At 35.7% G+C, this 26999-nt stretch overlaps 2 protein-coding genes across 5 annotated transcripts in view; one reads left to right on the top strand and one right to left on the bottom strand.

Annotated features, from left to right (window-relative positions):
- The window catches only part of ASB3 (ankyrin repeat and SOCS box containing 3), a 90594-nt gene extending 88332 nt beyond the window's left edge, over positions 1 to 2262 (bottom strand). Inside the window, exon 1 of one of the 4 annotated variants that reach the window (XM_081069510.1) lies at positions 2115 to 2262. The gene's annotated coding sequence lies outside the window, so the exon portion shown is untranslated. Of the gene's footprint in view, positions 1 to 1495; positions 2018 to 2114 lie in introns of those variants that run through there. The other 3 variants (XM_081069506.1, XM_081069505.1, XM_081069508.1) reach the window with 3 other exon arrangements.
- A 54-nt stretch (positions 2263 to 2316) lies between these two features.
- Positions 2317 to 26179, top strand: ERLEC1 (endoplasmic reticulum lectin 1). The gene is made up of 14 exons (XM_081069511.1): positions 2317 to 2662; positions 7434 to 7538; positions 8636 to 8716; positions 9287 to 9364; positions 9510 to 9573; positions 10224 to 10258; positions 12282 to 12505; positions 12595 to 12724; positions 16764 to 16925; positions 17468 to 17527; positions 20765 to 20889; positions 22210 to 22287; positions 22640 to 22715; positions 25258 to 26179. Exons 1-14 carry the CDS (start codon positions 2501 to 2503, stop codon positions 25327 to 25329), a joined length of 1452 nt encoding a protein of 483 aa, XP_080925637.1. The 5' UTR covers positions 2317 to 2500; the 3' UTR covers positions 25330 to 26179.
- The last annotated feature ends 820 nt before the right edge of the window (positions 26180 to 26999 follow it).

The following is a 26999-nucleotide window of genomic DNA, read 5'->3' as shown; positions in this document are numbered from 1 at the left end:
TTCCTAAATATACATATCTATGGTAAAGTTTAATATATAAATTAGGCACAATAAGAGATAAAAAATAATAATAATAAAATAGGACAATTATAACAATATACTGTAATAAAAGCTATGTGAATGTGGTCTCAAAATAATTAGGTTGATGCAAAATTGAGGTTTAAAAGTTTAAAAACAATTGCAAAAACCGCAATTACTTTTGCACCAACCTAACATCTTATTGTACTATACTCACAGTGTGGATACTTTGGACAAAGAGATGATTCATATCCCATGCAGGACAAAGCCAAATGGGATATGATTTCATCACACTACTCAGAATGGCATGCAATTGAAAACTTATTAATAGTTATGTATGAAAATTTCCATTTAGTGTTTTCAGACCGCAGATTACCACTGGCAACTAGAACCTCAGAAAGCGAAACTGAGGATAAAGGGGGACTTTTTTCCTTCATGACTTCAGGATATTCCTATCTTATTGACCAAGATTATTCAATTATTTCCCCTAACTTTTTTCCTACTGTTTTCTTTTTTCATTGTTCTTCATTTAAATATTTAATCCATTTGGAATCATTGATCTTTGTATACTTGAGAAACGGGTCACCTCAGATAACTCCAATGCAAAAAGTCTACAACCTCAAGAAATTCTGACCTATTGAAGAAAGCTCAAGCACTTCTGCAGGGCATACGCAACCCGCCCTGAATAACCACCTCTGTTCCTCTACGGCATCGATCTCCTGCTGGTGATTCCCTCCCACCCTGCCCTTTGACTACACCAAAAAGCCCTAATGGACCATCATGGGCTATGCCTGAAATGCACTTCCCCACCTCTCCACCTGATGACCTCCTATAAATCCTTAAAACCCACTTTCCAATGTCACCTCTCCTGGGAAGCCTTTCCTGTCCAACCCCAGAGTTGCTCACTTCCTTCTTTATTATGTCCGTTCTAACATCCCTCTACTGTATAATTCATAATACCTGCCTCACAATACATACAAATTGGGCTAGTGCCTAGCGCAGAGTAAATGCTAAAGACATGTTACTTACTATTATTATCACAATAGGTGGCAATTACTTGCTTGGGTAACTTCTCTCTTGCTAGACCATAAGACACAGATGATAAGAGACACATTTATGTGCCATTTTACCAATCCCAGTGATCTAGCACGTATTCAACATTAATAACAAGGGCAAAATACAGTAATGAACAATTCTGGAACAAAGCAATTTTCTTCGATCCTGTGGATTTATATTTTTTAAAAAAAGGAACTTTTTAAGATGACGAATAGAATGCTCCTCCTACGTGATGGCTTGGTTCAAATTCGCGCCGGGGGGCGGGGGGGGGCGGGGGGAGGGCACATCCAGAAAGAAAGATTTAGCTTTTCTCAACCTTCAGAAAGACAACGACAGGTGCTCCGTGGCTAACACGGTTATAACCCATTATGTTAGACGTTAAAACATAACTTCTATGGGAACCCAAAACTTTCTGTCTTACTTTGAAGGCCGTCAGACGTGTCTTCACGCGATTCATAACCTCACTCTCACCTGGCCCTGAACCTCTCACATTAAGGAAACTTAGGAGCTTCTTTGAGAAAACAACAAGTCAACTCTGGGATGAAGGAGATGCCCCGCGTTGGGGTCAAAAAGTAGGGACGGAGACGGCTAGCTGCCCTCCACCACGAGGACAGGCTCCGTCCGCGACCACCTCGGACAGCTCGGGTACTCTCGTACCGTGACAGGTTCGCTCCGCTGGGGGACGCCGCGGCCCAGGGCGGCACAGACGGAGCAAACCGCCCCGCGTCAGTCCGCAGCCGCCCAGGACTGAGCTCACCACCGCCCCCAAGCGAAGAGGCGGAGAGAAACTTCGAGGCGGAGAGAGGAAGCGTGCAGCTGCTGCAGGCGGGACGAGGGAACACGAACGGCAGCGCCAGGGTAAATCCGCCAGGAACACCGCCACTTCTCAATCATCGGTGCTTCGAACGTCCTCGTCTAAAGACCAGCGCCTGCAGCCACTCGCACTTCTCTTCCCGCTCCGGGGCGGGTCAAGCCGCCGCCCACTCGCTCGAGAGCCGCACGGGGGGCAGGCGGGAGCGGCCGCCACCTCCCGGACTCACCCGCTCTTTGTGCCCCCACTTCTCTGCGGAAAAGACAGGTCCGCGGCCGGCTCTTCCGGCGTCCCCGCTCCGAAGGCCGCTCCGTTCGAGTCCCCGGCGAAACCGCGGTGGTAGGCGACCAGAAGCGGCGGCCAGTGTCCCGGCTTCCGTAGGCGGACGGCCCGGCGGCCCCGGATGTTGATATGCTGCCTGCCCCGGAAACGGTGGCGGGTGGCCCTGGCCGGCGGGGGCGGCGTTGCCGGGCTCTCCGGAAGGAGACGTGGCGGCGGTTGGGTCCCGGACTGCCTGGGCTTCAGTAGTCCCGCCGCCTCCTCCTCCTCCTCCCCCTCGTCTCCTCTGTGGGCAGAGGAGGTCGTGTCGGCGGCTGGAGAAATCGGCGGCGGAGGATGGAGGAAGGAGGCGGCGGCGCGCGAAGTCTGGTCCCAGGCGGACCGGTGTTCTTGGTCCTCTGCGGCCTCCTAGAGGCGTCCGGCGTCGGCCGAGCGCTCCCCCAGCTCAGCGACGACATCCCTTTCCGAGTCAACTGGCCCGGCACCGAGTTCTCTCTGGTCAGTGCCCTCGCGAAGCCCGTAGCCATCTCTCTTCTTCCCGGCACTAGGGGTTCGGCCTCTTCCCTCGGTGTGCTACGTTCTCCGCTTTTCCCCCCCGGACCACCTCTACCGGCGCAGGTCTCCTTCCCGGGTCCGAAACGGCATCTGCCCGCCCCGCGTTCATTCATTCACGCAGCAAGCGCCGGGGGAACGCATTCAGCGGCCGTGCCTCCCATGCTACGCACTGGCGATCGGGGGTCCCCGGCTCGCCCCCTTTTACCTCTGCCGCACTAGCCCCGGTTGCCGACACCCCGCCCTGCGGAAGAAGCGTTCTCAGGTCCCCGTCAGGCGTGCAGGGGTGTCCCCTCCTTGGGCTGCAGCTCTTCCTCCCCCGGCCGCCGGCCTGCTGCGCGGTTGCCCGCCTCCCCGCCCACACCCCCCGCGGACGGCACACGCGGGCTTCCCCTCTGCTGTGCGTCCTTTCTCTCCTGTACGCGCGGCCCTGTTCCCTGCCTGGCTGTTTTGCCTGCGAGATGTTCACGACGCTCTCTTGCAGAATATCCTTTGCCGTTTCGAGGTCTTAACGACTGTTATTTAAGCCCCGGACCAGGAGGTTTTATGGTCAGTTGTTCGTACAGCAAAGAACATCTATAACCCCGCGGTAACGAACATGTGCAGTTTTTCCCTTGGAGGAGTCTACTGCTGACGTCCTCCTATGCCCTGCAGGCCAATAAAAAAATTTGCTCTTGTGATACCGTATATTAAGTCGTTTCTTTCAAATTGAAAGCCTGGGAAAGGCGAAACTTTTTTCAAAATTCTTATTCCAATTGCCTGTAGTCGTTCCACTTGGGAGATTATTTTAGTATATATGTTCTATTACTGTTTCATTGAAACAGAAGTGATACCGTCGTGGCAAAACAGGATTTACCAAGATAGTGGATGTCATCGTTACCACAACAGCTTTCTGTTTGCAAACGTTATTGTTCATGTGTCACACCTGGTGTGTTTCTCCACCCTTCTGTTTTCAGTTCTGGTAGTTCAAATTTATCTAAGTGTGCAAACATTTCTCTGGGAAACCAGGTTTATCTTTGGGTTAATGCCATGACATACTGATAATATGCTGAAATAGTAAGTTGTCAGATACAACTTTAGAAAGCTTGGGGTGAGAATACTTTAAGCCACCTCTGTTGTTTCCAAAGAGCACACTTGGAATGAACATGGCAGATGTTTAAAGAATGTGGTCATTAAAATTTTTTACTCTTGCGCCTGTGTTTTTATTTTTAATTTTAAGAAAAGCATGCTGATTACTGACCTATAAATGGATGACTAAAACTAGCCTTTTGGAGGTTACTACTACCAAATTGTTCCGTTTTCTTTCTGACTAAAAAGAGGTTATTATATACCAATCTTTCACATACCTATTAAATTTATCTTAAAATTTTGTTTTTAATTACTTTTCTTTGGCAATACAACATAATCTAAAATGAGCACGTTGGAAGATTTGGGGAGAATTTTTTTTCTTTTTTTTAAGTTTGAGTTATTTTGAGAAAAATCGAGAGACATTTTTATATGAGTTGAAAGAAGGTCTGTGGCCCTAACGCAAAAGTGAGCCCCAAGAGTCATTATCATTAGTCTTTTGAATTTTTAAAAAAATATTTTTATAATCTTAAGGCTTCCCTACTTTATGTAATTGAAGCTACAAACCTCAGCTGGCACTGTCATTTGTTTTATGCGCCAGTTGGTTGGACATTTGTATATAACTAAGCAGCTGTTTTAACTAGCATGAGGGTCTTTATCTCTCTACCATGTAAAATTGGAAGGGACTGGATTAGATCTGAAATTTTTTCAGCTTTAAAATTCTTTGTGCTTTAAATCATCTTCCCATTCAGATATGTCATAACTACATAATCATTACAATTTTGCTTTCAAATTTACTTAGAAAAAGTATTAAGCACCAAAAATTTGTGCATTTTTAAATGTTTAATGATTATGATACTCTTGACTGATTTTTAGCATTCAATTTTGTTTATATATTTTTTTTTCCTTCTGAAATATCTTTGTCATTGAAGTGTTCAGTTATTCATTACAGAGTTTATGGATTTCACCAAAGTAAACCCACAACATAAGTCTAATTTTCTCTACTTCTGTTATTAATAGAAGTGTATTCCCACTCAAAAACTTTCCTCAAACACTATGGTTGGTAAGAATGGTGACTAACTCCATGGTTTCAAGCATGTTGTATATGTTGACAACTTGTGCCATTGAGTTTATTTTATAGCTTCTCCCAGGATAGTTTTGTCTCTCATCCTTTAACTCTCTTAATTCCTCCAGACCCATGTCAAACATCAGAAATTTATCCCCTGCCAAGATATTTTTAAAGTTCCTTAACCTTAAAGTATCACATACCCCCTTTTTTTAGTGTCATTATATTAAAATCTGATTTTTATCAAATCACTAATATTACCCCTTAAGTAAGAACCTGTTTCACAAAATCAGAAGGAAGCATTTTAGTAGTAAGTACCTAGATCAAAATAAATTTTAACTTAGAAAATCACAAAAGATTAAAAACGTTACTTTTTCCTAGTAATTTCTTTCACAAAAAAGTAGGGAATTTTACTTTGTGATCCCAATAAGTGACTCCCTATTGCAGCAAAAAGTTTTCAGATAGAAAAATTTCTCCTTGGTCTGTTTTATTGACAAGAAAAGCAGCCCTTGTTACACTAGTCAAAGAAATCTTTGCATCTTCACACAAGAATAGTGATGGTTTCTATTTCCTGTTACCCGTTACCTAGACCTTACAAACAATAGACAAAGGAATGAGTTTCTTTATCATATAGACATAAAACCCGAGAGTAGTTTTTATTACAAAAAAATTGTCTTCCTTTTCTTCATGGTGGTTCCAAACAGTTCTTTTTCCCATTGTTAGCATTGTGGTGAACATTTTAGTAAACAAGTTGATACCGCTGTAGGATTCAACTCTGAACTTGAGAGTTGCAGGTATCTATCTCACAAATAGAGGGGAATACATTCAAGTGCTAGGATCTGCCCTCACTACATACAGTACAGCAATGATTTTACAAGACTTCAGACCCTTCACTACTAAGTGAACGTGAGTCATGCTTGGCACAACTCACTATCACATATTCTGAATATATCTGAAAAACACTGAAAGGCATAAATGTTTCAGCAATTTTTTGGCTCAACCAAATAAATGTTTCTAAGGATTCCTTTATCATAAATTTGATTTTGCAACTCTCACTTTCAAATCTTTTTGATTTCCCTCTTCACTTTTAATGGTCTTTTAAATAGGGATCCTTGACCATAATCCACGAGTCTGTAATCTTAAAAAAAAAAAAAAAAAAAAAAAAAAGCAAAAGTTAACAAAAACCGATTCAGCTACGTTAAAACAGTTCAGAGCATACAATATGGAGCCAGTCTACTTAGTTTGGTCTCTGGGCTGTGCTACTTAGGAGCTGTATTAGCTCAGACAAATTATTTAAGCTCTGGACTTCAATTTCCTTCAGTGTAAGATGGATAGAATACTTGTTTTGAGAATTAATGAGTTAATAAATATAAAGGACTTAAAGTGGTACCGTAGTTTAAAATGGTACTGTTGTTTAAAATAGTACTGTTGTGTAGTTAATACAGCTAGTATTTACTGCTATTATTTGTTTTGTTTTACTGTCTTGGGAAAACTGCCCTAATTTGCGTTTGTATTTAAAATGACATTGGTGTCAAGTAGTCCTGGTTTTATTATGGTTAGGAGGTGCTTTGTTAAATTGAGGCTAGAACATACTTACTTAATAAGAGTAGTTCTTTCCTTGCCAGGGATAGCCAAATAGTATAGTGGTTTCATAGTACTGTAAGAAGAGAAAAGAGAATTGAATTATCACGGAACGCATATACTGTAAAACCTCTGCCTTAGTAGTTAGTGATACATTTGCTGTCACAGAGATGTCTTTTTAATTAAATATCAGTTCTATTAAAATGTTCATTTGAATTCCATTCATATTCGATTTGTGAATTTGTTTGGTTTCATACTATAGAAAGCTTTAAGTATAGTTTTGCTGATATATACCAGGCGTCAGCAAACTACCCCTTTGGCTAGCCCACCACCTGTTTTTGTAAATAAAATTGTTTCCGAATACCATCATTCCTATTCCTTTACATATTGCCTACGCACATATTGCATAGTTGAGTATGAGACCATATGACACACAAAGCCTGAAATATTTACTATCTGGCCCTTTACAGAAAAGGTTTGCGGATCCATGATACATGCTAAAATAAATCAGCCCACAGGATTCATAGTGATTTTTCTTTTAAAAGTAATTTATCCATACATTATCCAAATATGAAAAACACTGTATTTTGTTCAAATGTCCCATCCAACAGAATTGAGAGTACTTTTGCAAATTGTTGTGGATTCTTTCATATAGTGGTAATTGTTAGGAATGATAAGTATTCAGTGATGGTATATCCATGAACATTTATTGCCTCAATGCTTTTTAATCCATATTTTAACTTCAATCTGTTGCATTACTTCCTTTTTCTTTATACTACAAACTTTGTTCATTTTTTTTCTGTTATATTGTAACACCAGTATAAAGTTTGTCATCTTCATTTTGTCATTAAAAAAATACATAGAATCTTTTTCCTTTTTTTTTTGAAATACGAGATTTAAAAATCCTCTGTTGAAATGATGAATTACTGACCTAGGTTTGTGAACTATGCAGTGTAATACAATTTAACCAGAGAAAGTAATGTATATTTTTTATTTCATTTCTAGCCTACAGCTGGAGTTTTGTATAAAGAAGATAATTATGTCATCATGACAACTACACATAAAGAAAAATATAAGTGCATTCTTCCCCTTGTGACAGGTGGGGATGAGGTATGTTTTTATAAATATACTGATAATCCCTATCACCAAAGATTGCAGCCACATACTTTAAAATTGACAGGTGTCTCTATAATCCTGTTTACCATAAAAATAGTAATCACTTCTTTATCCTAAATTTTTCTATTTTACAGTTCAACTTGGAAAAATTAGCAACCAATTATTAATGTTTTGAATGAAAATCTAATTCCATGCTTGCTTTCTTTTATATAAAGATTTGGAAATAATGTATAATTGTTAAATGATATATATGACATTTTTTGTAAAGAATTGCTAATAAATAAATCTAGGTACCTTATGCTTCCTCACTACCTTAGTTCATGCCGGTTTCTTCCTCCTAAAATGCCCTAACTGCCTCTTATCCATCCTTTAAGGCAATGACTTCTTTCAAGATGAAAAAGGAGAGGCAGCATGGTAAAATGGAAAGGACACCAGCCTAGGAGCCAGGAGGCTGAGGTATAGGCTATAGTTAGCTATGGAACCTTGAACAAATTTGAAATTCAATTCCTCCACTTAATAAATTAATGAGCTAATTACATAATATTTTCATGATCTATAAAATGGAAATATTAAACTCAGTGGATGTTTTCTTAGGTTTTGTTCAGATTTGAACTCTGTGAAAGACAGATACCTGTTTCATTTTGTTTTAAACCTCCTTAAGACAATACACACACACACAATCATACACATATGGCATTCAAGTCTGAAATTCTAAAAATACGTAAAAAAACTAAGAAGTTCTTAAAATTTTCCAATATAGTCTACAACATTCCACTATTCTGAGGCTTTCATAGCTAAAATGTTTTGATGCAAGCATTTAAAAATTCTGAAACAGGTTTATAAGAATTGTTCAGAAAACTGATACTCAGAAAACTTTTCTTAAGAAAGAATGGAAGATTATTCTATGGCTCCATATTTTATCCTTCAATTCTTTTGAAAGAAGTGTACCATAGGATATTATTAAAGGTTTTGACTTTTTTCCCTCTTTTATTTCCAAGCGTTTGTGATGTGACCATGAGTTAATACTCAAATAGCAGATTTGGGTGAAGTTCTAGAATAATTGTAAGTATTAAACTCTAGTTCTTTCATAGGAAGAAGAAAAGGATTATAAAGGCCCTAATCCAAGAGAGCTATTGGAGCCACTATTTAAACAAAGCAGTTGTTCCTACAGAGTATGTATTTTATGTTCACTTGGTAACTAGAAAATAAATTTCCAGCAGCCAATAGACCCTTGAAAATAATTCTACATTTCTTTTTACTTTCTTATGTTGTATCAAATTTTTACTTGTAAATCTAAGCTATTAATACTATTTTGTTCATTTAAATTCCTGTATACTATATGCAGCAAACACCCAATACCAGTATCAAATAATAACCACTTACTAAACTGTTTTGAATGTTTTTCAGATCAAAAGCAATTTTCATTATATACAATTTTAATCAAAAATGGTAATTATTATTATTTAAGCTATATATAAAATGATCCCTAAGCCAGGTAGTTATTACAGACCCCAGGTGTATTCTAGACTTATTTCCTTCACAGAATGTTCAAATACAGCTAATTACCAAAAACAATGAATAGGCTTCAGAAATTTCATAATTTTCTGAGACATAATAGTAAGTTTCATTTAATGAAAGCTTACTCTAATTCTTGGTGGAAATTATCCAACTACTTAAAATACCAAAAAGTAATTCAACTGATGATGTGGCTTTTGTATATTAAATACGTCCATCTTTCTTAGATTGAGTCTTATTGGACTTATGAAGTATGTCACGGAAAACACATTCGACAGTACCATGAAGAGAAAGAAAGTGGTCAAGTATGTTTTTCCTTCAAAATATGAAGTATGGAACGTTATACAATGAAAACTTTAGTAGTAATGAGATTGTGGTTTTAAATTTGTATTCTTGAAAAATGTATTTGAAAAATACTTAACTATATTTTTATTTTATTTTTAAATGTAGAAAGTAAATATTCATGAGTACTACCTTGGGAATATGTTGGCTAAGAACCTTCTATCTGAAAAAGGTATGTTTCTATAGTGATTTGATAGTAATACTGGAATTTGATTTAAAGTAAATGTTCAAATTGGAATTTAAAGATCTTATTGAATTTTAAATAACCACTAAAATTTCTGAATAATTCCTTAGAAAGCTTTTTCAAAGAGCTCTTTTTGTTATTTTCTGCTTTAACAAACATGCTTTTCTTCTACCTATTAAATTTTTTAAAATCTGATAAAATATACATGTTAATGTCATGTTTATATAGTGTTAGTCTTGCTTGGTTTAAGCAAAGTTCTGATATATATGGAAATAGACATATAGATGTATCCCTCAAATTGTGAAATATTTTATTAATCTATTATTCAAATTAGTCAACTAAATTAAGATTAAACTCTTCACTGTGATTAAAAAAACTTCAAAAGAATACTGTTGTGGCCGGTTTTTATGTGTCAAAGAGAGTATTTCCTAGGTAAAGATTAAATATGACTGTCCTTTCAAACAAAACTGTTTCGAGGAAACTAGCTAAGAGTAGTAAGATAAAAAGCATATGTATATTTTGGGTCTTATTTAGAAAGAAGTTTAAGATTACAAAGTTGATTGAAAACTTAATCATTTGTGTTTTATATATATCAGTGGTCATTCTTTACACTTATCTTACTCTGTATTATTTCACAGAACAAGAAACAGAAGAAAAGGAAAAATCAAAAGAGGCAAGTGACAAATGTTGATTTTCACTCTTAATATCTATTAGTGAGGCATGAATTTATACAACGTAATTGACAGAATATAGCCATATGTTCTTTACCTATCAAGTATTGTAAAACATTGGGTCAAAGAAAATTTGCAATATGTTAGGTTTTTGTGAGAAAAGTTACACTAGGATACATTTATTTATTTTTAAGATCATATAAAAATAAACAAATTTACCACAGACATGTCTAGGAAAGTTTCTGTAATAGCATTATATTATCTCTGTTCTTAGCAGTGGTTCCCTCTATTTAACAGTGGAGACAATTACAGTAAGAGCTTTTGCATTTTTTCTGTTGTTTGGTCCCTCTCTCTGATGGGTAAAACAGATAAACTATACACGTAAATAACAAGCTGCCAGACTACAAGCATCGTCTTTGCAAGCAGGGACTGTTTTTGATCTCTTTACCCCGCAGTGCAAAGTGCCACATAACACAGGCACTTCATAAATGTTTATTGAATGTGAATGCATAATGATGACTGAATAGGATTGTTTAAAAAGAATGATTCCATAGGTTGCCTAATCACAATTTTTAAATGCCCCTGTAGTTCATGGAATGCTTTCTGAATCTTAAGAATTTCCACAGTTAAATAACATATTGATAGAGGATCTTACTCTAAATGGTTTCATATCAGAATGCTATTTTTATTAGAAGTAAAGTGAAATGGCAAAAGGCCTTAAAAATTACTTCAAAGGGATGCCTATAACTTGCAAGGAGGGTTTTGGGGGGAATTAATAAGCTAAGCATAGACACACATAGGGTTGCTATTTTGAAAGATTTTAATTTCACAGACACCTTTGAGATAAAATAATGTGGCTCTGGAGGCTAGCAAGATGGAATTCAAAGTGTAAAATGACAAAGAAGAAAAGAGTAAAGGAATAAAATTAACAGTTACTGAGCCCCGATTTATAAGCCAAGTATTGTGCCAGGCATGTAACAAAAGGTAACACTTTATTTTCCCCACAACCTTAGACTACATATTATTAGTCTCTTACAAATGACAAAAACTGAAATTTGGTCAAAGTTATAAAGCTGGTAAATTCAAAGCTTAGATTTGAACCCAGGACTTTTCATTCCAGACAGTAGCATGAAAATAGCATATAAGAAATCTCAAAATGTTTTTCCCTAGAAGCACTTATTTATTGCCTATTTTGGACATGGCACTGACAGGTTACCAAAGTGATACAAGATGAGCTCCCTGCCTCCGAAGAACTTGCTTGAAGATTTTAGTAATGAGATCTTTTTAAAGCCCTTATATGAGATTTTACTTGTGTTTATGTAGCTACAAGTAGGGGAGCTAACTCCTTAATAATCCTTGTTTTCTGAGTTGATCTTTATTCCCCCATTCCATGAAAATTTCTCCATTTGTCTTTTGCTGGCCTTGTGCAGATTTATATAGGAGTTTATATGCTGAAAAATATGTCTGTTAATATTAGTAATAGGGAAAAAGCGGAGCAGAATGATGAACCAGTACAATATTTAGATTCCTGTTTAGAAGATAGTGTTTTATTATATAGCCCACATTTTGACGAATCGAACTTCAAACCTCTAGAATCTAAACTCTACCACAGCCATTCACTGAGAGTTTAGAAAGCTCTGACCAGCCCACTATAGTAAGTTCCCATATTTTATCTTAGTCTCTTTTTTTAGAACTATTAAAAATAATTCATATTAATTATGATATAATCATATTATATCCTTTTATATAAATGTACATTTACTTAATATCTTTATTTTAGCACTAAATAAAAATTTATTTTTTGCTATATTAAACTAGCTCTCAAAATACGTATTTGCTCATATAAGAATTTATGAATCAAAAGAATATTAGAGGGAGAACTTACAGAAAATATAGAAATGTTACCTTTATAAATGTTGGTTTATAAACAAAATACAGTTTCTTCCTTTCAGAATAAGAACTTCTTCCATCCTTACTTCTACCCCCATTTCTAATGAAAAGTCTGTCTTATACTCTTTTTTTAAGATTCCTACTAAAAATATCGAAGGTCAGATGACACCCTACTATCCTGTGGGAATGGGAAATGGTACACCTTGTAGTTTGAAACAGAACCGGCCCAGATCCAGTACTGTGATGTACATATGCCATCCTGAATCTAAGCATGAAATTCTTTCAGTAGCTGAAGTTACAACTTGTGAATATGAAGTTGTCATTTTGACACCACTCTTGTGCAATCATCCTAAATATAGGTAGGATATGGATTTAATGTTTTAAACATGAAGTGCACATGCCATAAGTGCCATATGCTTAGCTTTAATGCTTTGTTCTTACTGAACAGATTCAGAGCCTCTCCTGTGAATGACATATTTTGCCAGTCACTGCCAGGATCACCATTTAAACCCCTCACTCTAAAACAGTTGGAACAGCAGGAAGAAAGTCTGAGGGTGCCTTTTAGGAGAAATAAAGAGGTATGAAAATTATCTAACAGTATTTTCTCATTGTTCCCTTTTCCAGATTTTAGAGTATATATCAACATTTCAATGATTTCTGTATTATAGCAGTAGTAATTTATTTTCCTGACAAACTTTTCAATTCCAGTTCTTTTTATTGATTTTCTGATTTTCCTTATTCTAGTATGTCTCAGAAACTACTTTAGCATTCTCTGATACTTACGATTTTATAATATTTTAAAGTTTGACATCCTGTTCATCCTAGTTACATTTAATTTTTAACTAGTCGACTGGACTTCCCAGCTAAGCAAGCCCCTTGAAATAATAGACTACAACCCATCTCAGCAATTTTTTGGTTCCAATTTGTTGGACATACGCATAACTTCATCTTAGTACCAGAAAACACTGAATATGTGAAGCTTGAACTTTTTCTCCTCCCTTTATTTCAGGTCATTCTCTCTAATCTTTTCTGGTTCTTTTTTTCTTTCTGCGTTCTAGTTTTTTCTCTACTTCCTGCCCCTTAAAATGTTGAAGTTCCCACAGTTCTATCCATACTTGCCTTCTCTTTTAACAGTCTCCTTGAGTAAGCTCACTTATGCCCATTCTTTCAACTTTCACTTATATGCCCATGAGTTCCAAATATACATCTTCAACACTGACCTTTTTCCTGAATTCAAACCACAATCACAATAATTAATATGTATTGTGTCTTAACACCTGTTATCTAATCCTCACAACAACCTACAAGATTTACTGTTATTCTCTTTAACCGTTTAGGGAATTGAGCTTCAAGGAGGGAAAGTTACAAGATTACAGATTAAAATCAAAGCAGTCTGATTCTAGAGCCTGTCCTCTTAACCACTTCTCTATGCTGCTTCTCCTCTTTGATACGCTATCTTCTCTTTCACACTGACCATTTTCTTCTCTATTGTTTTTAAAGCACTGTGCCCCCTACCCAATTGTCAAGTCAGAAACTAAAGTCATTTTTCTTACCTAGCTCTTAATTCATCTATAACTCTATTCATTCACTAAGACTTATCACTGTTATCTTCTAAATGCTTTCAAATCTGTCCTGTCATTAATTCAGAACATCATCTCCTAGGAACAGAAACTAGTCTCCTCATGCATTCCCGCACAGCTAACGAAATGCTCTTTCTGAAATGAACATTTGATTATGTATTTAGCCTTTTGGTGGTAAACATGATCTATACCTCAGGATAAAATAGATGCTCGTACAATGATCTTATCAAAGGGGAATACATGCCCTTTTGTGACCTGGCGTCAGCCTCATCTCATATCCCCATTCCCTTTATCCCAGCTATTTTGGACAACTTAGAGTTTCCTAAAAGTACCACATTCCTTCCAGCCTCCTGGCCTTTGGATATACTGTTTCCCTCTTCTTCTATTGCCTTTTCTCCTTCCTCCCCTGCACCTCATGAACTTCTGCTGCTTCTGCTTTAAGACTGTCTTCCAGTGTCACTTCCTTTGCAACTGAGCCAGGATTTCTAATGGATTACCCCAGGAAGAGATAAATGTTTCCTCTTCCATGGTCTTGTATTACTTAATCTTCCATTATAAAACTTATATGGATAAAATTGGTTGTTTTTCCTGCGTTCTTACATTAAAATGGATGGAGAATATACTGTGCTTTCATTCCTTTGGGGTTTCCAGCTCCTTGAGCGATGCCTGTTATGCTATGAGTACTTAACAATGGTTCAGTTAACATTTAGCTGCAAGCGCTGTTTCTCCCCTTCTCATGAGTACTTATTGCAAAAGTATTGCCGAACTCTTTGTGGATGTTGTGAACACTGCTATTCTGATAGGAGAGAAAAATTATCTTAACATTAATCGGCATTTGATCAGAAGTGCTGTATTAAAAGATTGGAGGGGGACTTTTCTTCTGGTCTTCTCCTTGATAATGATTTAAATACTGGCAGGTACTTAAAAGTCAACTTGATAAAAAAGCTTCATAAATCCCAACTTTAATTACTCTTCAATGAAGAAGTGCCAGTTTACTTTTCTTTAATTAATGTGTTTAATCTTCCAGTTAAGAAAAACTATTCTTAAAAAGCTATATAGATGATAATGCTTTCAAAATACTAAGGATCTTTAGAGTGCATGTTGTATATGAAAATCTTAGATAATATAGTAGGATTACTCACTTAAAACTGATCTTTTTCAGAATCATATGTTTTATAAATCTAGTTTATTACACATAACTTTTAAAAGTTGATATTTTGCATATGTTTACCCTTTTAAGTGTGGATCAAGCTTCATCATAAAGAATTTTTTTCTTTTTTAAACAAAACTACAAATGTGACATAAGAATTTTAGTTTGATGTTCTACCTGTGTTGTTATATTACATTAGTTTGGAGATTACTGGACTATAAAGACTCATTTTATGAATTTCTAAACCCCACTACAAAAACTATCATTTAGCTTTTACTGGCATAATTTTCCTTAAAAATGACAGTAGATGTTCTGTCCACAAGAAGCAATAATAAATGATCATACTTCTATTTTTCCTACTTCTTGTCCTTACCTCAGCTGCAGATTTCACTATGCAGTATTGCTGTTTTTTTCATTAACCTTTCTATAGGTCTCACGTATTCTGAGTAATTAGTTTAGTCTATTAGAGCTTAGCTCCTTAGGAGCAATGACTATGTCTGCTTCACTTGTAATACTCAGCACTTAAACAATAGTGCCAGGAGCATAGTAGGCTCTGAATGTAGAGTTACATATAAAATTCAAGGTGCTTTCAAAAAATATGAATCCATCTTAGCAATCTTTGTTCTTCCTTAGTATTAGAAGAGAGAAGGGATATGGTCATTCGTTTCTAAAGTAACCATCCAATTACTTCTCCAAGCTGAAATAAAATTAAAAAATCACAATTGGTCAATGGCACCTATAGCAGGTGAAAAAGGAGACATCATGTCCACTATTCATTTACTGGGAACACTTTTACTACTTAATTTTTAAAATTATTTTATTCAATTATAATTGATACTCTCACTTCTTAATTCTAGTCTAGATTCATTTCTTCTTAATTCACTGTCAATAATGCCCAGTTAACTGCCAGATTCTAACTCATTAACCTCGGTCAAAACTATCCTCTCCACCGCTCTTCTGCACTCCCTTGCTGTAAGTTCTGGTCATCTGTGGCCTGGGTTGCTGCAGCTCTTAAGTGGGCTCCCCATCTCCAGATTTGATTTTCTTCTTCCTTCTTCTCTGCCACTGCTGCAAGTAATTACTTAAAAATCTGATCATTCCATATCTTTGACTGAAACCTATAAGATAATGTCTAAACTTCTTGAGGTTATATGATTTTTCACCATATGGTGCCTGCTTATGTCTTTAGCTTTAAAAATTGCTCTCACCTCTTCCTCAGGTTCACATGCGTATATGCACACACAGACACAAAACTCATACACAGACATACACATAAATCACAAATTATTATTTATGTTTGAAGAATTAATCAGGGGTTTTCTCTTTGTGAAGTCCTCATGTTTCAATTCCTCATTAAAGTCTATTTGAATCACCCCTACCTCTGTGAATCTGCTGGTCCCTGCACCCTTATTAGTTGATGTTTTCCTTTACTAAATTGCAGGTTCCTCCAGGGCAACAAGCAAGTCCTGCTACATTTGAATATTTATAACTAATATTCATGTTTGCTCCTACTCAGTTCCTCTTTACCCTGCTTGTTATCTTTTCTTTACCCATAGTAACCACATTTTTCAAAACTAAGGGTAAGACAAAATCTGACAAGTAGCAAAGTACTTAATAAGACTAGTGAGACAAAATTTATGAAATAGAAATTAATCTTGTACGTGAAGAATGGCCACCATACCTGACTGGTAGGTGGAACTAATATTCTTCCAGAGCTTTCTCTATACTATAAAGTGTTGCAAAATTCATTTTTTAAAAACACATTAAAAATGAGTGGACAACTTTTAGTTTCCAAATTTTCTACAGTTTAAAACTAGTAATTTAAGTCATAACTGAAAACATTAGTGTGGCAAAGAAACCCTTCAACATGTGTACGTTTAATTTTAGGAAGATTTGCAATCAACTAAAGAAGAGAGATTTCCAGCAATCCACAAACCCATTGCTGTTGGTTCTCAGCCAGTGCTCACTGTTGGAACAACCCACATATCCAAGTTGACAGATGACCAACTCATAAAAGAGTTCCTCAGTGGTTCTTACTGCTTTCACGGGGTGAGAAGTGAACCTTCGGTTTATCTTACAGCGTTCATAGTGTGTTAGTCAAGAGGCATTAGCCGCACCTCTAAAGGTTTTGATCTATAGAGAAATGGCAGGATGATGGAAGCCTTCCAATGCACATTTTCTCTCTGTATCTCACTATAATTTAATCTATAGCCACTATGTTCTTTTTACTCACAAGCTAAAACTTGGCATTTATTTGACGGATCTGATTCTGGTTGATTACTGGGCTGGGCATCAGTGATTGTGTAGCCTACATTTTGGTTATGTAGCAATCACATTTAAAACTTGAGTTGACATCTACAAAAGTAGAATTTTCACTTTATTTCATTTTATCAAGGCTGTACAGCAGTTATTCTTGGTATTTGTCATTTTATTATTTTTTATTTCTCAGTAATTTTAAATTTTCAACCATATTATTGCTGTTACAGGTTTTTAAAATTATATGTATTTCTATGGCTATTATGTGGCAATATTGAGATAGGCCCCATTCCCCCTTTCTCTGTATGTAACTGGATCCATTTTCTTTCCAATAGGGTGTTGGTTGGTGGAAATACGAATTCTGCTATGGCAAACACGTACATCAATACCATGAGGTATAGAACAGCATTTATATCATTCTACCACTAGATGGATTAAAGTTTTAAAAATCTTTTGTGGAAAAGGAGGGGGGGTTGGTATTACTTTTAATTATGAAATGATATTAATGTGGAAATACTCATTAAACTGTCTAAATTCTGGAAAATGGAAAACTTGGTGCTAAGTCAGTCATCTTAAAGTAACATTGTTTATTAACTGCTCAGATTCTTGTATTACTATGAGCCTGGAGGAATAATAAGCTAGTGTGACTAATCTCTTTAGCTTTGACGAAGAAATTAGTCATTGTTGTAATTCATCTTTATCTTTTTTTGTTCCAATCCAGCTTTACCTCTCAGCATCCCTGCTACCTTTTCTCTCCTCACTAGCTGCTGGTTGCTAACATCCAAAATCATACTAATTTATTCTCTGATAAGCTCTGCACTTGGGACACTAAACTAAGCAACAGATCTGCCTTTCCACATTCAAAAATTCATTAAGGTGATCTGCCAAATTAACAGCTCATTCTTGTGGTCTCCACCTTTAACACCATTGGGAGAACCCCTAAACTGAGTGTTTGTCCTTTAGCTGGGGTTCTTCCAAAACTAGTTTCTATAAAAAAAGAGGAAATCAGTGTTTGTTTTGTTTTGTTTTGTATTTCTATCCCCTCCCCTCCTTTGGCAACCATCAGCTTGTTCTCTATATCTATGGGTGTTTCTGTTTTGTTTTGTTTGTTCATTTATTTTATTTTTTTAGATTCCACATATAAGTCAGATCATAAGATACTTGTCTTTCTCTGACTTATTTCACTTAGTGTAATATCTTTTAGGTCCATCCATGTTGTCACAAATGGCAAGATTTCATTCTTTTTTATTGCTGAAAAATTGTATTTTTCAGCTGTAAGTCATCTTTAAAATAAGAAGTGAATGGTAATAGTACATGATTGCTGGAGTTAGTAAAATAGGGTAAATGCAGCAAGTTTCTCAGCCAAAAGAAAGTGCTATGTCATCTCAAGTTTAAAATAAGTTTTAAGATTACACACATTGACCTTTTATTCTTCCTTTTATTTATAATTTCATAAATAAGATAGCATGTTCTCCCACACTTGAGCCAAGCTGCTTAAATTCTGAAATTCAACCCCCACTAATTTTGTCATAGTTGCAGTTTATTTGGTAAGGTAAACTACTAGACATTAAAGACAAATAATAAATGTTGACCTGGCTACTTGAAAAGGTTCTTTTTATTTCTAAAGAGAAATAATAACTAATAATTAGAAAGTACTGTATTTGCCCTCTTGAGATGTTTTGAGCCAATCTTAAATTCCAAGATCATACCAGGAAGGTTCATCAACTCATCTTCCACATTTAAATCATTCCAAATTTATGAGGCATCTATAAACTAGGACATTTTTTTCTTCACTTAAAATTGAGTTCAATTTCACTATTCTTTCCATTTATTCTTGCTGCTTTGTAGATGTTTTATTTATCTTTAATAAAATTTTTAATACAGAAAAATGATAAAGTACATGTATCCTCTAACTACAGCCCAGATAATACCTAGTGGCTTTTTTTAATTAAAAGAACATGTGCCAGAAATTCAGAATGAAAGTAAAATTCTGCTCCACCATTGTTCCATTTCCCAAAAGTAACTGCTGTTAACTTTTTCTCAGTTAACCCTCCACAAGAAAAAACAAAGATGCATATATGTAAATGGTATAACCTTTTTATTTGTGCAGAAGAGATTGGTGCACAGCTCTGCACTTGTTCTTTTCATTTAGGAGCTTAGAGATCTTTCTTGTCAGCAACAGCTGATCTCATTCTCTTCAGCAGGTACAGAGGGTTATATCTATACCCACAATGTATTTAGCCAGACCTCTACTAATAGACCTTCAAGTTCTTTCCAGTTTTGCGGTGATGGCATCTTAGTGAGCATTTTTAAATAGTTCTGTTGGTAAACTTTGCCAGTATATTCATAGGGCACATTTCTAGCAATGTACTTGCTAGATCAAGGTATATGCCTACTGAACAATTGCCTTCCAAGGATCAGACCAGTTTACATTCCCATTAACAGTGGCTGTTTTCCCATGTACTTGCCAGCACCGGGTTTTTATCAACCTTATTTTGGCCATGGTCATATAACCTAGAACGTTTTTAAGGGATTCTGCTCGGAGCTTTCGGAGATATAAATATAACAGTTGCTAACAAATATAGTGCTCACTGTATACCAAGCATTGTTCTAAGTATTTTATACATATTAACTCATTTAATGCTCATAACAGCCCTTAGAGGTGAGTATTGTTATTCCAAAATGAGGAAAACAAAAGCAAAGATTTAGTAACTTGCCTAAGACCACATAGGAAGTAAATAGTGAAACTAGAATTCAAACTCAGGCAGTCTTGCTCCATATCCAACTTCTTAATCCATGTCTGTCTAGGAATTTACAGACTAGTTGCTAAAATAATGTTTAATGGCTCTCTTCCACTAGGCAATAAGCTCACGAGGGCAGTGGCCGTGCCTAGTTCATTAGCCACTGTAAGGGTTTTTAATTCTACTAATCAAATGTTCATTAGTGCCCAGCACAGTACTTGGCACAAAATATGCTGAAGGAAAGGAAGACAGGAAGGAAGGGGAGGAGAGGAAGGGAAAGGAAGGAGAGAGAATGAAGTCTACATATAAGACAGCATATAGTCAGTGTTTAAAAAAATAATAAAAGCAGGATGGGGAAGGGAGTCTTTGAACACTGTTGATGCAGAAATGAGTAGTGTGAAGAGGAGTATAATTCCGAAGGTTTGCATTTCAAAGAGAAGAAGATGAAGATAGGCTCAGTGTGGCTGCAGGGTAAGAGATAGAAGCCAAAGATTTAATTAAGAATGGCAGTAGTATGTGGTGGTATCATCTAGGTTGGGGGTGAGATGTTGGCAGTGGAAATGTAGAGGAAGAGTCTGAAGCAGAGAACATCTCCAGGAAAAAAAACTGACAGGACTGACAGATATATAGGAGAGGAAGAGAATAGAAGAGTCAAAAATAACTACATCTGGAGCTAGTCTGACTAGAAAGTTCTTTTGTTTTTCAGAGAAACAGGGAAAAAGAAGATAATGAGCTCAAATTTCTACTTGTTGAGTTTGACTAAAATTACCTGTAAACATAGACATCCAGTGTGCAGATGAAGATAAGGACTAAAGCTTATAGGCCATCAGCATAAAAGTCTACTTGACGATGTCAAGTATGCATCATCACAACTATTTTTCTATATATTAGGACAAGGATAGTGGGAAAACTTCTGTGGTTGTGGGAACTTGGAACCAAGAAGAGCATATTGAATGGGCCAAGAAGAATACTGCTAGAGCCTATCACCTTCAAGACGATGGTACCCAGTCAGTCAGGTAAAGATTAACTTCACTTGCCTTTGGATCTGATTAGTAGGATGTTTAAAACTCAGAATATTGAAAAACATAAATTGCAAACACTTAAGTAAAATCCCTGGTCAGTTTTCTTCAGGGCTATCCCTTAGCTTAGTTTTCTTTTCATGGTGATACAATATAGTGTAATTGTTAAGAGTACAGCCACTGAAGTCCACTGCCCTGGATTCAAATGCTGGCTTTTCACTTACCACCTTGGGCAAATTACATAACCTTCTTAAGCCTTGCTTTTCTTATCTAGCAGTATTTGTCTAGTACGATTGTTGTGACATTTAAATGAGGTGATTCAAGTAAAGCATAGTGCCTTCAGCATGGCAATACAGCATGCAATCAACTTGGCTGGCCGCCACCTTGAACTGGTGGCGGTAGGTAATGAGAGGTAGTAGGTCTGAGGCTGTTGTAAAGCACTGCCCTCTTTCATGTGTAATCTTCAGCTCTTTAAATTATTTAGTTCTATTTAAATATATTCTAGCATTTCGCTTTGTTATTTAACCTTTGTGAGGTAATGGTGGAAAATAGTTAAACAGTGGCTTTTTAAAAAACTACCTCATCTCTTTTGAGTTATACGTGTATAGGTATACCTTGTTATAGCTAAAGTAAATTATCTCTTATTTCCCAAGAATAACTAAACTTTAGCTTTTCTAGTAGTTTGTTGTCCAGTGAATTTTAAATTACTCATTTTTTCCCCCTTTTTGGGTGTTATTTTTGTCCTTCCTAGTACAGAGGTTATTGAGAGACTGTTTTCAGAATGTGCTGATTTCTTGGGCTGACCAAAATCAAAGTTAGCAAAATTAAGAGATAGGCATTTAAGTATTAGAATAATTAGAATACACTAAATAGAAATATTTTTCTTATGTTTGTGTATGTTTCATGTGAAAATAGCTCATGCAACAAATACTGAAACACAGGAATGTAAGGCTAGCAGAATTAAAGCGTTTGTTTCGACCGTGCTCACTTGGAATTTGTAGCTTAGGCTAGGCTTGACTTTCGTACCCCGGCACTACAGTATTTCAGTGGATGGAATGGGATGGAGGATGGGAAGAAGGGAAGTGTTCCACAAAGCAAACAATATACAGGCCTGGAGAAACGGTTAACTTTAAAGAATCTGAAAGACCCTTTGTGACATAGCCCTAAAAATATGTATTTTTAAAGAATATTTTATAGTCAGATTTTTTTTAACTATTGTAAAACTGATCCTCTAACGATCTTTTCACCCTACCCATTACAATTAGTCTGAATTAGTGAATTTTGGTTTAATAAAGCTTGTGTGTTTTTCTCATTCAGGATGGTGTCACATTTTTATGGGAATGGAGATATTTGTGATATAACTGACAAACCAAGACAGGTGACTGTAAAACTAAAGTAAGTTGGACCATCACATCATGCTGTATACCTTCTCATTCTCTTTAATCTGTTTCCTGTGGGCAAAAGTGTTTATAAATATAAAATGTAATTGTGAATAATTGTATTTATCCATAATTATTTATAAATTAATGTATGTGTTGTCATAAGATTATTCTTTTACTCTAAGATATTAAAATTAATTTCAATAACAAGTTATTTATAAGTTATAATTATTAAATTGTTATAAATAATGGAATTCAATGTATTAAATTATACAGGACTACTTATATGGAATTTTTATAGCTTAAGAAGAAAACAATTAAAAATTTTTTATGGTTTGGGCAGCACTTTAAAGTGTTATCTGTTTTAGGTGCAAAGAATCAGAGTCTCCTCATGCTGTTACTGTATATATGCTAGAGCCTCATTCCTGTCAGTATATCCTTGGGGTAAGTAGAAAAATAATACTCAGGAATTCAGTTGGGACCATGTTTCAATTTTTAGCATTAAATCTAGAAAGACCTTCAGTAGTCTCCAAAATTTAATATAGTCCCCATACTACTACTTCTATAAAACCTGATAGATACCTTTTTAATTGAAGTATAGTGTATATAAAATTAAATGCAAAGATCTTAAGTATTGAGTTTGACGGGTTTTGACAATTTTATGTACCCATGTAACTCTCACCTAAAACAAGGTATATATCACTGCAGAAAATTTTCTTATATCCCTTTCCTGTCAATACTCCTCAATTCCCAAAGATATCTTTTCTTATTTCTGACACCATAGATGAGTTCTGCCTCTTTTTTGATTTGATAGGAATGGAATTATATAGCATATAATTTTTTATGCCTGGCCTCTAACTCAGCATGTCTCTCAGAGCCAGTCATGTTATCGTTTTTATCAGTACTTCATTGTCTTTTTATTACTGAATAAGTATTCTTTTGTATAAATATACCACATTTGCTTATCCATCTTCTATAGATGGACATTTGGGTTCTTTCTCATTTTGCTATGAACATTTCTTTTTACATGCGTTTTTGTGGTCATAAGTTTTCATTTCTTTTGGGTAAGTACCTAGGAGTGGAATTGCTGAATCATAGATTAGATATGTTTAACTTTTACCAAACTGTTCTCCAAGTAGTGTACCATTTGACACTTCCATCAGCATATATGAGAGATCAGTTCTTTCACATCCTCACCAACATTTGGTATTGTCAGTCGTTGTATTTTAGCCATTTTAGTGGTTTTAATTTGTTTGCCACATGAAAAATGGTTTTGAGCACCTTTTCATTTGATTATTCATTCATATATCCTCTTTTGTGAAGTGTCTAGCCAAGAAAAAATTATTCTGACACTTATTAAAACAGTAAGGAAGACTTTATTCAGGACTAGTGTAATAGATGTCAAGACTCACAGTAGGGGAGAGAAATCCAGCTCAACTCCAAATACAGCAAAAAGAGCTGGGGGTGTATAGCCAACAGGCAGAAATGGGGAGGAAGGGGTTGGCTGATGAATGAATCAGATATGGAGAGTGATTAGATATTGAGCGTGAGGGATACTCCCTAACTGATTATCAGGATTTTTTGCTACAGCTAAACTCAGCAGGCCCAAGATAGGGCCGAAGGACCAAAAGAGGCCTTGTCAAAAAGTGGGCTCAGGGGAGCCTGACTGTGGTTTGGCCAAGGAAAGAATCTTTGTTGGTCTTTTGCCTATTTTTATTTTTGTTGTTTCTCTTATTATTTATTCCAAGTAATTAAAATATATTCTTGATGTGAGTTCTTTGTATTTATACTGCATATTTTTTCCCCAATCTGTGGTTTGCCTCTTCATTTTATTAATGTCTTTTCATGAGGAAAAGTTTATTTGATGAAGTTCATTTTCTCAATATTTTTCCTTTTGTTGCTAATGCTTTCTTTGTTCTAAGAAAAAAAATGTTTTTTAATTAACATTTATTTGAGTGACAATTATTAGTCAAGTTACATAGATTTCAGGTGTACAATTCTCTAATACATCGATATCTCACATTATGTGTTCACCACCCAGTCAGTTCTCCTTCCATCACCATATATTTCTGTTCTAAGAAATCTTGCCACTCCAAAATCACAGATATATTTTCTTCTAGAAACTGTATGGGTCTACCTCTGATTACATGGTGCTAACAAGTGATTTTCTTTGTATTTATCCTGGTTGAAGTTCACTGAGCTCCTTGGATTTGTGGGTCGATATAATTCGTCAATTTTGGAAAAATTTTGGACATTATCACCTCAAAGATTTCTTCTGCCCCACTCTTTTTCTATTTCTGGGACTCCAATTAAATGTGTTAGTTTGAAGTTCTCCCCAAATCTCAGATACTTCTATTCTCAGTTTTTTCCTTCTTTGTTTCAGCGTGGGTCATTTCTGTTGAACTGTCCTCAAGTTCATCGATTCTTTCCTCTGCTGTGTCACATCAGATCTTTGAATGAATTTATTTTTGATATATTTTTCATTTCTGACATTTCCATTTAGTTCTTTTTTACAGTTTCCTTTTCTCTACTAACATTCCCCATCTATTCATACATGTTTACCTTTTCCATTATTTCCGCCACCATGTTTATTATAATTATCTTAACAGCTAATAATTTGAACACCTGGCCCATCTTTGGGTTACATTTTTCTTTGCCTTTTTGTTGAATTGTGCACTGATTATTATGCCATAATCTTTTTTTTTTTTTTTGTGTATAAAACCTAGCTATATATACCTTTTTTTGGTTCTTTATTTCTTTTCTCTCTCATCTCTTTTACTTAGAGGTGAAAATACCTTCTCTACCTATCTGGTGTTTTATATCATTGACTAAAAATTGTTTTTTTTTTCCGAAAAGCTCAATTTATAGAAATAACATTGGGCTCATATATTTTACAAATTTACATACATGTATTCATTCTGCCAAATAGTACTAAATAAAGTATTCAGCTTAGCAACTTTCTAATGTTTTTATTGTTGTTCTTTAGGTTGAATCTCCAGTGATATGTAAAATCTTAGATACAGCAGATGAAAATGGACTTCTTTCTCTCCCCAACTAAAGGATAGTAAAGTTTGGGGAAAGAAAAAAATCGTTGAAAGTCTTGATGAATTCTGTCTGATCCTGTGTCTCATTATAGAGTTCTCAGCCATTGGACCTTATCTAAACGATCACATAAAAGGACTCTCAACCACTTTGTGAATATATATGTATATATATAAGAGATTATTGATAAACTTTTAAGGCAGGCATTTGTCTCACTTTTTTCATTTTTGTTATGTTTTATGAACTGATTGTTTTTCTTTGCTTGGATAATGTGATTCCAAAATAAATCTCATCCAAGCAATTTAGAGTCAAGCCTAATGAAATGTCATAATTGTTGTACCTACTGAAAGTTTTTAAATAATAGATTTATTATGTAAATTATAATGTCTATAACTAGCTAATGAAGTAAAGATAATGAAAAAAGAAATTGATAAGAGGTTGTTTAAATGGGAGACTATGTAAAATATGTATTCTAGTGTCTGAAAGCCTTTCAACACATTTTTTATTTGCAACTGCTCTCTTCCAGGTATTAAACTACAAACTGGGCGCACAGTAGTGCCTCACATACAAATTTTCCTTACTTCTGTTAATCTCAAGAAACTCTTATTTGTAATAGGTTGTTTCTCTCTCAGAACTTTTATCTGTTTGTTTCTCCTTGCTATGAGTGTGTTTTCCCTCAAAGTGTGTACCTGGTATAGACAGACAGTCAGTGATACTTCTCTTTCAACTTAGAATGATTTAATCTAACAACATACTGTGCTGGCTATCCTTTGTGCTTGCCTACTGTGTACTACAGATTTTAGTTCTGGACAGTTTTACAGCACAATATTTATTTTAAAGTGAATAAAATGTCCACAAGCAGTGTTGTCATGTAGTCAGTGGCAGATTATTTACTTCCTCTATTTTTCCCATTACCCTATGGCACACAAATTTTTCCTGTTGTATTATAGACATACATGTCTAAATAAGGACAGAAAAATGCCCATAAAATACTTTACTTTCCCTCCTTTTCAGTAGTTCTGGACAGAGATACTTTAGTTTGAGAAAAGGTTAATACAATTGACAATTGGAGGGCTATTTGTAGATTTTAGTAAGAAACAGCACATATAGAAAGAGCATGCATGCACTTTGAATTCAAATTTAGGCCCAGACACTGTCTTTAACTTGCTAGTTGTGTGATCCTGGACAGATCAATTAATTTCTTTGAGCCTCACTTCCCCTTTTGTAGAGAGAGTGCTTACTTCATAAGGTGGTTGTATCAGTGCATTAATTTTACTGTCTATAAAAATCCTAGCCCCAGTACTTGACACCAGGTTCCCAGTAAGTCTAAATTATTTCCCAATCTTGCCCCTGTCTCCTTTGATCAGGGACCAAAGCCATTAAAATTGATTTATTTAATAACTTAGAGAATCATATTTATTACGAGTATATCAGTGAATTAAGACAAATAGAATTACCCTCACATTTAGATTATAGGTATGGGGGGAAGGGAGTTAGAATTGTGAAAGTTTACTGCTGGAAGATGTAAAGACTGATTTTGAGACTTTGAGACTGATTAGGCCAAACTCATGAGAGGAGAAAATTTTCTAAACTATATTAGAATAGTTTACCACAGAAGATTCTTAAAATTACAAGTCATAATTATTTCAAAATAAAATTAAAAAAAAATAAGTCAGCCTTCTGTCT

Source organism: Rhinolophus hipposideros (assembly GCF_964194185.1).
Source record: "Rhinolophus hipposideros genome assembly, chromosome: 12".
Lineage (NCBI taxonomy): Eukaryota > Metazoa > Chordata > Mammalia > Chiroptera > Rhinolophidae > Rhinolophus > Rhinolophus hipposideros.
The sequence above is the reverse complement of the archived record's forward strand: the minus strand, read 5'-3'. Positions and strand labels throughout refer to the sequence as shown.